The sequence below is a fragment of the Sebastes fasciatus genome, chromosome 15 (genome assembly GCF_043250625.1).
Source record: "Sebastes fasciatus isolate fSebFas1 chromosome 15, fSebFas1.pri, whole genome shotgun sequence".
In the NCBI taxonomy this organism is placed as follows: Eukaryota; Metazoa; Chordata; class Actinopteri; order Perciformes; family Sebastidae; genus Sebastes; species Sebastes fasciatus.
This window is the reverse complement of record NC_133809.1, coordinates 5,383,775-5,396,977: the sequence shown is the minus strand read 5'-3', so window position 1 is coordinate 5,396,977 and position 13,203 is coordinate 5,383,775. Positions and strand designations below refer to the sequence as shown.

Genomic DNA, 13,203 nt, shown 5'->3' with positions numbered 1-13,203 from the left:
CATAATTAAATTGTTTGCCTGCCCCCCCTTTCTTACCATGGCAGCTCGTTTAATTAAATCAACAGGTTTCTACAGCGCAGCCTTTGCCTGGTAATTGGCTGCTTGTTAGAACTCTGCTGCCGCAAACAAATTGGATAATTACCCCTAAAGTGGCGTCTATGTCAAGGCCTCATTTACCTGATTTATGTTTGTTCATTGTTGTTGCTGTTGTTGTTTTGGTAGGGCCATATATAAGGTAATTAAAATGGCTAATTGAAGCGAGCGAAAGTAAAGTGCTGTTTGAATTTTCACCCGCTTCATTTTGTTTGCTTACTTAAGGCTAGATTTATTTGTAATAACCTAATCAAGCAGCGGCCAGTCATTCAATTAGATTATGAAGACCTTAACTGGAGGGAAAAGAAATGCCTCAGAAATTTATGGGGATAATTAATTTGCTGTCTTTTTGAAGATATTTATCATTATTTAATTATTATTAATTATGAAGTAATTACATAAAAAATGTCTTTAATGCATTTCCAGTTTACCACTAGATGACAATTAGAATGTACATAAATGTAATTATTTCAAATAATTACAAATTACAGCCACATATTTAAGCAGTGAGCTGACAGACTTTGCAATAATTCATTTTATAATTACTTTATTAAGTTGGTTACAAATGTTTTTTTGAAAATTGGATCTATTTGCTGTAGTTTTTGTTATTCCTTGCCAAAAATCCCACAATCTGTCCCTCTATTAATTGGTCTGGATGAAAAAAAAAAAATCCCTTGTAGGTAAAAAGAGCTATTTGCTCAGTCAATTGAATTCCCCTCACAAAGCGACCTGCGAGCCCTGCAGCTCTTAGTAAAGATAACTCTGAACGCTGTTGTCTTAAATTAAAAAGGCTCGCGGCACCACCACTAAACTCTCTAAAATGAGTTTTTCTTATTCCTATTAGAGTCAAGGAGAAAGGTCCATCTATATTAACATACATTTGTGTTCATTTTGGCTTTCGTGAATAAATCACAGGGGGAACGACACTGCTGTTTGTTGTCGACCCATCAGTCACCTTGGCCACGGTGTTCGTTGCTGATCTGACTGACTTGAGGCACACAAACACTGAGGCGTGGCGTTCAGTTTTGTGGATTATGACACACATGACATGGCAGTGATGTGCCACATTTGGGCTTTTCAGTGAGTAAAACAAGCAGGAGTTCAGTGTCTTTCAGAAGGACACTCAATGACAGTTGTAAATGTAAAATGTTTATTTTCATTCTTTTAAAGGGAGCATATCATGCTCATTTTAAGGTTTATACTTGTATTTTGTGTTTCTACTACAACATGTTTACATGCTTTAATGTTCAAAAAACACATTATTTTCCTCATACTGTCTGTTTGAATATACCTGTATTCACCCTCTGTCTGAAACGCTCCGTTTTAGCGCCTGTCTCTTTAAGACCCTTCCTGATAAAGCTCAGTCTGCTCTGATTGTCAAGAGCTTTGAATAGTTATTTCATTATCGTAGGAAATACAAAACTTGTGATGTTGAGATCATGAAATACTGAAATCATTAGGAAAACAAATGACCTGTGCATCGTCTCCATCCTTCCATAAAATTCCAGTTCAATCAATCCGACGACACAACAATTATTCAAGATGTAATCCCTCATTCTTACAGTGCCTACGACCGTACCCTTGAGCAAAGAACTGAGCCTCTCCTGCTGCCTGATCTTAAACCCCAGCCAGAGAGTGAAAAGACAATTTGCTCATTTGTGAACTAATAAAACATGTCAAGTTCCTGGAGGTGAGACACTTGACTTTAATTTTTTAAAAACACTCTCGCCTCCCCACAGCGAGTGCAAACGTCTGCAACGTGGTGCTCATGAGACACTCTGAGCTGGCGGAGGGCATCAACGTGCTCGACGACAACGGCAACGTGGTGGGAACGTCGAAAGTGGCTGCCAGGCATGTATGTTGCTTTTTATCTCATGTCAGTTCTTCAGGTTGTTTTACTATAAGTGACTGATGTAATGAATGCAATCTAGTGCTAACTGTAAATGATGACGTAGTGAGTTTAACTCTCAATATGAACATATTTAAAATTGTTGATTTTTCTGTCTTGCCTCCTTTTTTAAATGTCTCTTTATTTTTATGTTGCCAGGCCCTTTTAGAAACAGCGCTGACCAGAGTGGTCCTACCCATGCCAATTCTGATCCTCCCTCCCATCATCATGGCTGCACTGGAAAAGTAAGAGACGGCATCAATTTTATCTGTCACGACTTGGTTGCTTTCTCAAACTTTATTAACGTGTTTGGCTTCTACTAAGAGATGTAGATTTAGAGGGATTGTGGGTATCAAAGCTTCAGTGATCGGAGGCAAGTTTACATTTTTATTCAATTTTAATCATTTTTAAAAATGAACGCAACCTTGTTCTTTATTCTAATATGCAGCCCGGATTTCAGTACTGGTGTCCACTGTGTTTTAAAGACTTAAGTAGGTGGTATTTGGTCTTTTTATAAGATTTGTTCACAATAAGAAAAACATAGAATATCGCCAGACTTATAATTTAACGTAATAATCATTAGGTTCTTGTTTTAGTGTCACTTTTTGAGAAAGTGGTCATTGCTGCTGAGGTTTACAGCTTCTATTACCACAGAGACTAAATCAAATAGAGACACTCAGTTTAGAGTTTAACTAATAAACAACAGAAGATATATACTGAAAGTAGAGCCGCGTCTGCTGTGATTCATAATGGCTTTTCATCTTGGAAAGGCAACACAGTCAGACAGTTGTCTGTTTATTTTCACCCCTGGATTTTGTGCTGATTGAGTTTCTGTAGGTGGCGCCCTTTTCTTTGTTCATCCAGCCATTGTGACGTCTGCCTGTTTCAAATACTAAATGTTGCTGCTGTTGCACACATTACATGCATCACTTATTGTAGGAAAGAGACCAAGTAGAGAGGAGCCTTTTCTTAATTAAAAATGTTAATTAATACTGTAATGAAAGTGGTGTTCTGGTATAATACAAGTTAGATTAATTAAACATTCAAATGACCCCTAATTAAATGATAATTCAGAATAATAAAATAGTCATAAACTTGAATATTTCAGATTCTGTGCTATTACAGTCAGTGAACCTTTCCCACCACTGAGATTCAGTGTTGTGTGATACGACTGTAATGATGTCTTAATGATGCAATGTGTTTATACGGACGTCCTGTGATCGATGGCCTGACGGTGCCTGCGGCGTGCCGAGGAATGCGGTCATCTTTGTAAATCCTTGACAGCACTTGTCCCGACCGCTCCGAGCAGGCGGGCTCAGGCAGCGTGGCCGGCTGCACAGGTGTGTTTGGGATTCCTGGCAGCTGCATGACTGAACGGGAAGAGAGAGAGAGGGAGAGAGAGAGAGGGAGAGAGAGAGAGGGAGAGAGAGAGAGGGAGTGTGTGTGAGAGTGAGCAGGGGGCTGTGAGCTGGACTGTGGTTGCAGGTGAGTAGTGCTCAGCTCTCCTCTATGTCAGCTCGCCTTCACTGGCTCTCAATGGAGCGAGAACAAGGGGACAGAGACGGGTCCCTGCGAGGCCCCTCCATGATGGATTACACTGCTGAGAGCAGATGTAGGCCAGTGACAGCAGCTTCCCAATACGCGTATTCAAAACTTCTATTTGTTTTTATGAGTCTTAAAGCTACATCTACCTGCACTGGGAATCTCCATTTCAGCCTGAATACTCAGGTAACCTGATTTGGAGCTCATACTGTAAAAGCTACAGATAGAGCAAGATACAATATCTCTGTTTCATTCTCTGTGTTTCAGTTATTTGGAAATAGGGGTGGGAAATATGTACGAAATCTTGTATCGTGTTATGTTATTTTTAGGGCTGTCAATTGATTAAAATAGTTAATCGCAAATTAATAACACCTTTTTTATCTGTTCAAAATGTACCTTAAAGGGAGACTTGTCAACTATTTAATACTTTTATCAACATGGGAGTGGGCAAATATGCTGCTTTATGAAAATGTATGTATATATTTATTATTGGAAATCAATTAACAACACAAAACAATGACAAATATTGTCCAGAAACCCTCACAGGTACTACATTTAGCATAAAAATATGCTCAAATCATAACATGGCAAACTGCAGCCCCATAGAACCCATTTAAATCACATATCTGGAGGTCAGAGGTCAAGAGACCCCTTTGAAAATGTTATTTAATCTCCTTCCCGACAAGCTGGTATGACATGGTTAGTACCGATGGATTCCTTACATCCACGTTTGCTTACTTACAGTTTTCTTCTTCCTTACTTTAGCTGGCGCATTACTACATCCCATGGAGTTATATATTATTATTATTATACTATAAGGTAACTTTAATGTTGCATAAGAGGAAATGTGCTGAACTCTTGAACTGTTAACTATTGAAGGAGAACTAATCTGTATAAACAGCTACAGAACTTAAACAAAAGCTTCTTCCGCTGTTGACACAGAAACGCCTCCGGCTTTTATTTAATTCCGTTGCATTTTCATGTTCATCATCACCCCCACCTCCTTCACGAGGTGTTTGTTTAATGTTGAAATTAGAAACCTGCTTTACAGTTTATTTGTACCTATTCACATACCTCTGAATACACAGTGCAGCAGCCTCTGAAAGACTAGAAAGTAACCGAACAAAAGGTACAATGGCTTTATGACGGCTTCATTTACATCATATTTATTTGTGGCATTCATGCAAACTCACATTTAGCAGCTATATATAATCACTAAGCAGAGAGTACTATCACTGCTACTGCTCTTTGAATTTATAAAGTAGTCGTGTTTTGTTATAGTCGTTCAGTGTCGTAGTGTTGAATCTGTGTTTGAAACAACACAAGTCAGCAGGGATATTCTATTAATTGGTGTTCTCGTGGCGACAGGGAGGCTCAGTCACGGTGTCAGAGGTTCATGTAAACAGTTAAACCCGGGTAAGACCTCAACCAGAATATGGCCACTAGCCAGGTTACTCAGTGCATGTGAACGCAGCCAGCATTACGTGAAATTGTGTCATTAATTTTGGATAACATCAAGTTTTTCACCTGATTTGAAGGTTTTCAAACTTGTGCCCAAACCTTCCCTCATCACTCACAACTTTTCTCCCATTGACTTTTCTCTTTGTAACCCACTTCTAAGATGTGTATCTGCACGTTTGTGTGTGTGTGTAGCCTAATTAAACCATGGAAGCCGTATGTGTTAATGAGCTCCCTCATTAGGCAGTAGCTCTCCTCGTTAGGCGGAGAGGCGTCGCTGGTGGAGGAGAGATGGAGCGGCTCTTTCTCAAGCTCCTGCTGAGTTCACCGTCCCGCTCACTGAAGAGGGGGATTAAACTACGGAGGGCAGCGAGGAGGGAGGAGGAATATGGGCTGAGACGAGAAAATATATTTTTGGAGATTGGTCTTTAAAACGTCCTTAAAAAGTCTGTTTTGTTCAGATGGAGAAAATGCAGCTTTTCTAATAGATGGTTTTCAAAACTGTTACGATATTCGTGAGGGATTATTTAAGTTAACACAACAAACACATGACAATAAAAGCAAAGATTGAACTGTAAATATGAATATTTTAAAATAGTTAATAAGCCTTTACAGGTGATTCAACTGTTCGTTGTTGAGTCAAACTTTGCATGAACAGAGAAATGCTGGGTTTTTTTTTTTAAAAAAGAGTTTGGTAATACAGTATAGTATAATGGTGCATTTCATTGGAAGTTTGTAGTTTCCTGTTGGCTTTTTGAGCTAAATGTTCCTGAACAGATACCATTGAATCTGTAATTTTTAAACTTGTGTTTGTTTTTCAAGTTTCCCAAATTAATAAAACTTAAAACAATTAATTGATTAGTTGTCAATTATTAAATTAATCGATTAGTTGTCAATTATTAAATTAATCAACAACTGTTTTGATAATTGATTAATTGGTTTGAGTAATTTTTTAAGGGAGAAAAAGTCTAAATTCTCTGATTCACGTTTCTTAAATGTGAATATTTTCTGGTTTCTTTACTCCTCTATGACAGTAAACTGAATATCTTTGGACAAAACAAGACATTTGAGGACGTCATCTTGGGCTTTTGGAAACACTGATCCACATTTTTCACCATTTACTGATATTTTATAGACCGAACAACTAATCGATTAATTGAGAAAATAATCAACAATGAAAATAATTTTTAGTTGCAGCCCTAAAAACTTTGATCTTCTGATCCTCAGGAAATATACCATTCACACTTCATAATGGAGCCATCTTTCTGACCATGGGTTGATATCTAATGAAGATATTTAGAGTTGTGTCTGACATGCAGGATGTCGTGTTTCTGTGACATGAAGTCAATAAAATCCCAACTTTCATTTTGACATGGAAGGTTGATAATTCTGCATTTTGGCTTAAATGGAGGGCATAATATTCTTCATATTTTCACTTCCTGTTCTTGATGGTTTCTGCCAGTAAGTGCCCATAACCTGATGCTTGAAATTGGTTTTGACAAATACGACTAATTGCCAAGATTTACTCCTCTTAACTGTGCTGTATTTTAACATTTAAAACATTTGCTTTAACTCCTGCTTTTTGAAAATGTTTGTGGCATCTGCATAAAAAAGATTCAGTATAATACTGCTGTCTCTTTACCATGTAATGTATCGGTTGTGGAAGATGCATCACCAGAGCCACCACCACCACAACGCCTATCTATACATTAACTGTAAAGTGAATAAGGTAACGGTGTGTCTGTCTCCTCTGTGTCCCACCAGGCTTCCTCTCCTGCAGAGACGGCGGAGGCTCGTCCTGCCCGTCCACAGTCTGGTGGTTCTCGCCGCCTTCGGCCTGGCTCTGCCTCTCGCCATCAGTCTCTTCCCACAGATGTCCCAGGTACGTCACCCACCCTAAAAAACTTTATTCTCTACCAAGGAATATGTCTTTCCTCTTTCCTTCAACATCATATAATAGTGCATTAGTGGGCCCTCTAACACGGCTTGGTCTGAAGTTGATCTACGAAATTCTTCTTTTGTTTTTTAAAATGTAGTCAATCAAACCAAATGGCGGCAGTACTGGGGCAAAGCTTTCTGTCCGTCACTCCTCATGTTAACTATTTAGTCCTTCTTTATAGAGTAATTACAAATAAAGAGCTGTTGCTATTTATTTCATTTGAGAGAGGTGCCAGACAGTAGTAAATTGTGAAAGTTTTCATTAACTGTGAATAGGTTTAAACCGTATTGCTCAGAAAAGAATCGATCAAAAGATTCTTTAACTCGGCTCCTTGTGTTATTTTTTGCCTTTTTTCATCACATCAAGTCAAGTCATTTTTATTTAGATAGCGCAATATCACAAATTTGCCTCAGGGGCTACAGCATGCAACACCATCTGTCCTTTATGACCCTCGCAGCGGATGTGGAAAAACTGAACCAAAAATTAAAAAACAAACAAACATTTTAACAGGGAAAAATGGAAGAGACCTCAGGAAGAGCAACTGAGGAGGGATCTGTCTTAGAGGACGGACAGACGTGCAATAATAGATGTGGTGTGTGCAGAATAACCAACATAATAAAATTACAGTCCATATGACAGAACGTATGCATATAATGTGAAACTAATATGAAAAGATGGATCCAGGAGGATATCAAGCAGCTCCTAAGGTGTTGCCAAACAGATCGAAAGACCTGGAAAGAGGACAGTCTACACAAAAACACATCCCTGCTGTATTAAATATCTGCCATGAGTGTGTTTCACTGACTGATGTTGATAACCGGAGTCTCCTGACCTCTTTATCGTTCCCCATTGAGCTTTACAGAGGCTCTGTCCTAATGAGGCGTAGCCCTCTGAGACTTAACCTGCTCTGTTGTGATCTGCCCAGAGTCTCCATTCATCCAGTGCTGAGGTCTAACTTTAGCCTCATTGCCTCAGTATGTGTCACTCTACTCATTAAACGGCTACGCCGCGGTTTTGTTTTTCACTCCATCTCTCTCTTTGTCTTCCCTCTGCCAAATGACTTGCTGACAAAAGCCAACCAGCTCTGGCTTTAAAATGTTTAGGATTTAATTACCGCTGGAAATAGCTCAGACAGCCATATGGCAAAAAACTTCAGACATATGTGTCGCCAACAGTCCTGTGAAAAGCCGCCTCCCGTTCCACGGAGGGGCCTGTTTTTCTCTCACAAGTCCTTTTTTTTGCACTTTGGCAAAGATAGCAGGTGTAGAAAAAAAAGAAGTCCCTAAAAAGCAACATGAATGCCCTGCTCCCCTGGACCTCCTGCCTACTCAATTTGTCCCACTTCCCCATTTCACACCTACCAAGATGTCTGATTAGGATTCTGCCTCCAACTCCAACAGCCATCTGTCTCTGGTTCAAATATTAGGAGATGAAAACCTCAAATTAGACTTTCATCTGCCAAATTGGCTCTTTTTGCACATTAGCAGTAAATACAGAACATTTACAGAATTTAAGAATTATTTAGTTACAAACTGTTTAAAATCTTTAAGTAGCGGCTCACGTAGATGACTGTGATTCATCTACAGCGGTCACTTGCAGTATGTTAACATTTCATATCTGACATATTGTGGCACGCATTTCTATTTGCACTAATTGACCTTTTTGTGCTGCTTTGATTCCCACAGATCAGTGTGAGTGAGCTGGAGCCGGAGATCGCCATGGCAACAGATTGTAAGATTGTGACATACAATAAAGGCCTGTGAGCGATCTCTACGGCCCGACACGTGAAGATATAGGACCCGCCGCTCATCATGAAGCTGCCAGAGACTGAATCATGGTAAACTTGGCTGCGTTATCCAGTGAGAAGTTAGCATACGGTTGCAGAGAAAGGCAGTTGATACTGGGAATACGTGTTGTTTACGCCAAGACAATAAGCAATAACACATAATGACATATTGTGATGAAGGATATATAGCAACACCTCAGAAATTATCAATTTTATAACATGGGCACTTACCAATGAAATAACACCAAATGGCACGTCTAAATGATTGTAGGTGGTCTGGATTGTAAAAACTGTGAATGAAGTCAGGATGAATGTATTTTTGTGATTTCTTTTGTTTCTTTTTTATAATTTAATGAAGGGTTCCCAAACTTCTTTTGCGACCAACCCAACAACTCACTGTCACAGGTTGTATGTCTATAAGCTGTGAGCTGTTCAATCAAAGCGTTGTTTTCTCCTCTCAGATTGTTTCGTATCAATCATTTTAAAACTACAGTATTGCACAAGAAAGAAGCAAAGATTAGAGAAAAGTTAGAAAAATAAACATAATTTTGTTGATCAGAATTTAGTTTTTTCATTATTTCATACCTGGACAATCATCTTGCAACCCTTTAGATTAATCTTGCGACCTCTCGTAGGGGCCCTGACCCCCAGGTTGGGAACCACTGATTTAATGGATGTAGAAATTCAGCCAAATGGAAATGTAACTCTGTCTGATTTTTGTTATAGTGCCACTAAAACTTTCAAAACTCGGACCTGTGAACTATATTAAGTTACAAAACACATCAATATCTCCTTTGAAATCATCCGATGACACTTTGTTTTGTTTTGTATTGAAAATCTCATTTTTAGGAACAGTGTGTAGGATTTGGCGACATCTAGCGGTGAGGTTGCAGATTGCAACCAACTGAAACTGAAACTATGTTGGCCGACGCGAATGTCCCTCTCTAGAGCCAGTGTTTGGTTTGTCCGTTCTGGACTACTGTAGAAACATGGCAGCCGACTCCGTGAAGAGAACCCACTCCCTATGTAGATATTAACGGCTCATTCTAATGTAACGAAATAACAACGTTTCTTATTTCCAGGTGATTTTTACACTAAAGAAAACATACTTATTAATATTATATTCAAATTCTGCCAATAGATCTCCCTAAATGCGACACACTGTTCCTTTAATTAACTTTAAATCCCAATATGTGCTTTAGCTCCTCTAACTGGAATCAGTCACTGTCATGCAATAAAACAACTACAGTTGGTTTTACTTTGATGCCACGTTAAAGGATTCATCTTTTAGATTTGCTTCCACCTCTGTGGAAGTTCATTTACTCTTTCTAAGCTACATTTGTTCTAGTCAAATTAAGTAAATATGTACAAATATATAAATCACAGTAATGATATTTTAAAGTCTTAACCTAAAATGAGAAGATTTTTTATTTTGTACATTTTTCTCTTCTTATTAAAATGCTACTTTGTGTTTGTATTTGCACTTGATTTATATAAACTTCCTGTCTTCAAGTATTATCTTTTGTCATGATCTGTGTGATTAGTATGTTTGTGAGGGAACGCAGCGCGGTGAATCGACAAGAAGCCACATGCAGGATCAGTGGAGGATGCTGGGTGTACGTTGTGGCACACAACCCGGGTGAGACAAATAAAAACGAAACCCAATTTTATCAGATATCAGCATCACATTTGGTTCTGCATGAAAATGTTCACTGTAAAGTTGAGAGTTTTACAAAAATGTTGCCTGATGGCTGTTTCCTCGGACTATATTTCAACAATTTAGCTCATAACGTTGAATAATAATCCATAGTGAGTTCAGCTTTAGTACCAATTTTGTAAAGATGTTTTCTGCATTTTTAAATTCATGGATGTCTTGTTTGTATCTTCCGTCATAACTTTTGAACAAACTGTCTGAAACAAACACTCAGACATTTGAATATGATATATATTTTTATATTTTGGGAAAAGAACATTTTTAATCTGATCTCTAGCACACTTTAGTTTAATTGCAAGTGCCAGATGTGTATGCAAATATCTCAAATGAGGTAATTTAAGTCATTTCAGTCACAGTCCATAATGAGCAGAATCCAACTGTTTTGTCAGTCATTTTGAACATTATTTAAAACCTTTCTTTTTCAGTAATGAGGCTGTAATTTGTAATTCAGTGTGCTGCTCGACTGAAACTGATGCAATGTGACAACTGTGACCACGCTGCATGATTTATCACTCGACGTGCAATTTTATAACCAACAATAAAACGTGTAATTTGCAGTGTTAGCTGAGAAAAGAGGAGGCTTCTTTCTTCCAACAGAAAACAGGTAATCAAACAATGATGATCAAACCAGTCGTTGTTTTTCTGTTCAGCTCTCCAACACCTCTCTGCAGCAGCAGCAGCCTCCTTCCCCCACCTCGCAGCACTCTGGAGAGACTCTTTGTTTCTCATGGTGGATTCCTGTTCTCACCCTGAACTCTCCTCTCTGCTGACTCAGGCGACAGGAGACGCAGCGTTTAGGGAGACGGGCGCCATTTTCCCCTTAATTGTTTTCCTAACAGACAAATGAGAGGTGCAGCTCTCGTTAATCGTGCTGACCTTTTACCTAACCGAGATGTGATTGGCCTTAAGCACACCTGCTTGACAAAAAGACGCTTACAGTGCTTTGAGTGAGCTACTGTACTGGTTAAAAAACGCCTTTTGATGGTGTTTATTTGGACAATAAGGAATCTCTTTGCATGTATTTGCACCTGCAGTGAGTATAGGATATCCTGGAAACTCAAAACAAGGCCCCTTTTAGCAACTGCAGCTGTTTGTAAAAAGGTGAGACTGCTGCAGTGTGTTTTACCTTCCCGCCTCCCCCCCCCCTGTTCCTCGCTTGTCTCTCTGTTTCTTAGCTTACAAAACATCATCAGGGTCAGACGGCAGGGCTCATCTCTAAAGCCTCAGGGTCATTAGGACGAGATTCCTTCCGTTTCTTTTGACAGGTGAATACTGAGGTGGTTTGGTGAAAGAGCCGCCGCACAATAGTAACTACTTTCCCCCTTTTTCTTTTTCACAGGTTTCACCGTCTAGATGGGAATTATTTCTGTGTTCCCCTTCTGCTGGAATTCAGAGGAAATACCGGCCGACAGGTAACACACCTGACACCTGTGCAACTGTCCTGCAACATTCCTGACACCTCAGTCTCCATCAGTGGCTCCCAACCTAAGAGAAACCTATTTATACCGTTCATTTTTATCCTCACTCTCCTTTTAATTTTCACTTTCTGGGTGTAGGGATGTCTTTTAGCTCTAGCTTTTAAGAGGAACTATTATGCTTTGCAGGTTCATACTTGTGTTTTGGGTTTCTACTTGAACATGTTTACATGCTTTGAAAGAAAACGCTTTATTTTTCTCGTACCGACTGTGCTGCAGCTTCTCTGATCGGTCAGCTGCCCTCTGTTGTGATTGGTCAACCGAACCAAACTCTTCGTTCTCTGCTCCTGCTCCGCTCTAAAGGTCCAGACACACCAAGCCATCAGTCAGCCATTGGACAGTTTGGGGCCGTCAGTGAGCGCCTGTCGGTCTAGTTTTTGTGGTGTGTCCCGCACCGTCGCCTCTAGTCTGCCCGTGTCTGAGCGTGTTGAATCGGCGGCGCCGCCCGTCGGTGAGAGAAATCACTCTGATTGGCTGTTCAGCTTAAACGAATCAGTGCACGAGAAAAGAAACGGACGTGAGGAAAGCAAGCAAACGAGTAAAGTCATTTTTCATCTTCATCTCATCTGATCGTTCCAATACACGGATATTTTCACATCAACATGGCCATCTGGAATGAAGCTAAGTGGTGAGTGAGAGTGGTGTGAAAATGGTCGGCAGACGCCGCTTTGTTTGTTTCCTGTACGTATCATAACAACGGCTTGTATATCCGCCGTCCTCGGTTTCCCTTTTTGAATGACAAATACAGACTGCTGCCGCCTGATGGTGTGAAGAGTTCTTTCATCTCACGCAGGTGCAGAACGTACGTGGTAACTGGCCGTCGGCTGTAGTCTTTGCGGCGTTTTTCGCGTGTAACGTTTTGGCCACAACAAAGGCAACGTGAGGCGACTCAACGGGCGGCCTTCGTTGCCGCTGGTTCTCTGACGTCGGCTTGTTGTGTCCCCAGCTTCACCAGCTTTGTTTGAGCGTGTGCCAAACTAGCCGTTATGCAAATGTGTTACTTGGTGACATCACCATGTTACGGAAGAAAAGGCAGTTAAGGAGCAGTGTTTCTGTGAGACTAACTCACTTTGACGTGGACTTTGCAAGACTTTTACATACATGCACAAAAAACTATATAACACACTAAAGGGAAGGGAAAAAGCACAAAAGCATAATAGGTCCTCTTTAACGCATAAAACAGCCTGGACATGGAAGATCCTTCTGTGGTTGAACTGTTCACTTCCTGAGCCACAACGGCCCAAGCGTCTGCAGGTTTTTATTCCAATCAAACACTAGAACAGCATGTTTCACACTGATTTCCACCTT

The 13,203-nt window shown here is 39.9% G+C and overlaps 2 protein-coding genes across 4 annotated transcripts in view; one reads left to right on the top strand and one right to left on the bottom strand.

Annotated features, from left to right (window-relative positions):
• The window catches only part of loxl3b (lysyl oxidase-like 3b), a 372,166-nt gene that overhangs the window by 157,764 nt on the left and 201,199 nt on the right, over positions 1–13,203 (bottom strand). The gene's annotated exons all lie outside the window — the stretch shown is intronic.
• sfxn5a (sideroflexin 5a) overlaps positions 1–13,203 on the top strand; it is a 152,454-nt gene that overhangs the window by 11,976 nt on the left and 127,275 nt on the right. The window contains exons 11-14 of one of the 3 annotated variants that reach the window (XR_012597281.1): positions 1,833–1,948; positions 2,141–2,226; positions 6,746–6,863; positions 8,606–9,170. Coding sequence is in view for 1 of the 3 variants with exons in the window: in XM_074660856.1 (XP_074516957.1) it covers positions 1,833–1,948; positions 2,141–2,226; positions 6,746–6,863; positions 8,606–8,683 (398 nt within the window). In the remaining 2 variants the exon portion in view is untranslated. Of the gene's footprint in view, positions 1–1,832; positions 1,949–2,140; positions 3,322–6,745; positions 6,864–8,605; positions 9,443–13,203 lie in introns of those variants that run through there. The other 2 variants (XR_012597282.1, XM_074660856.1) reach the window with 2 other exon arrangements.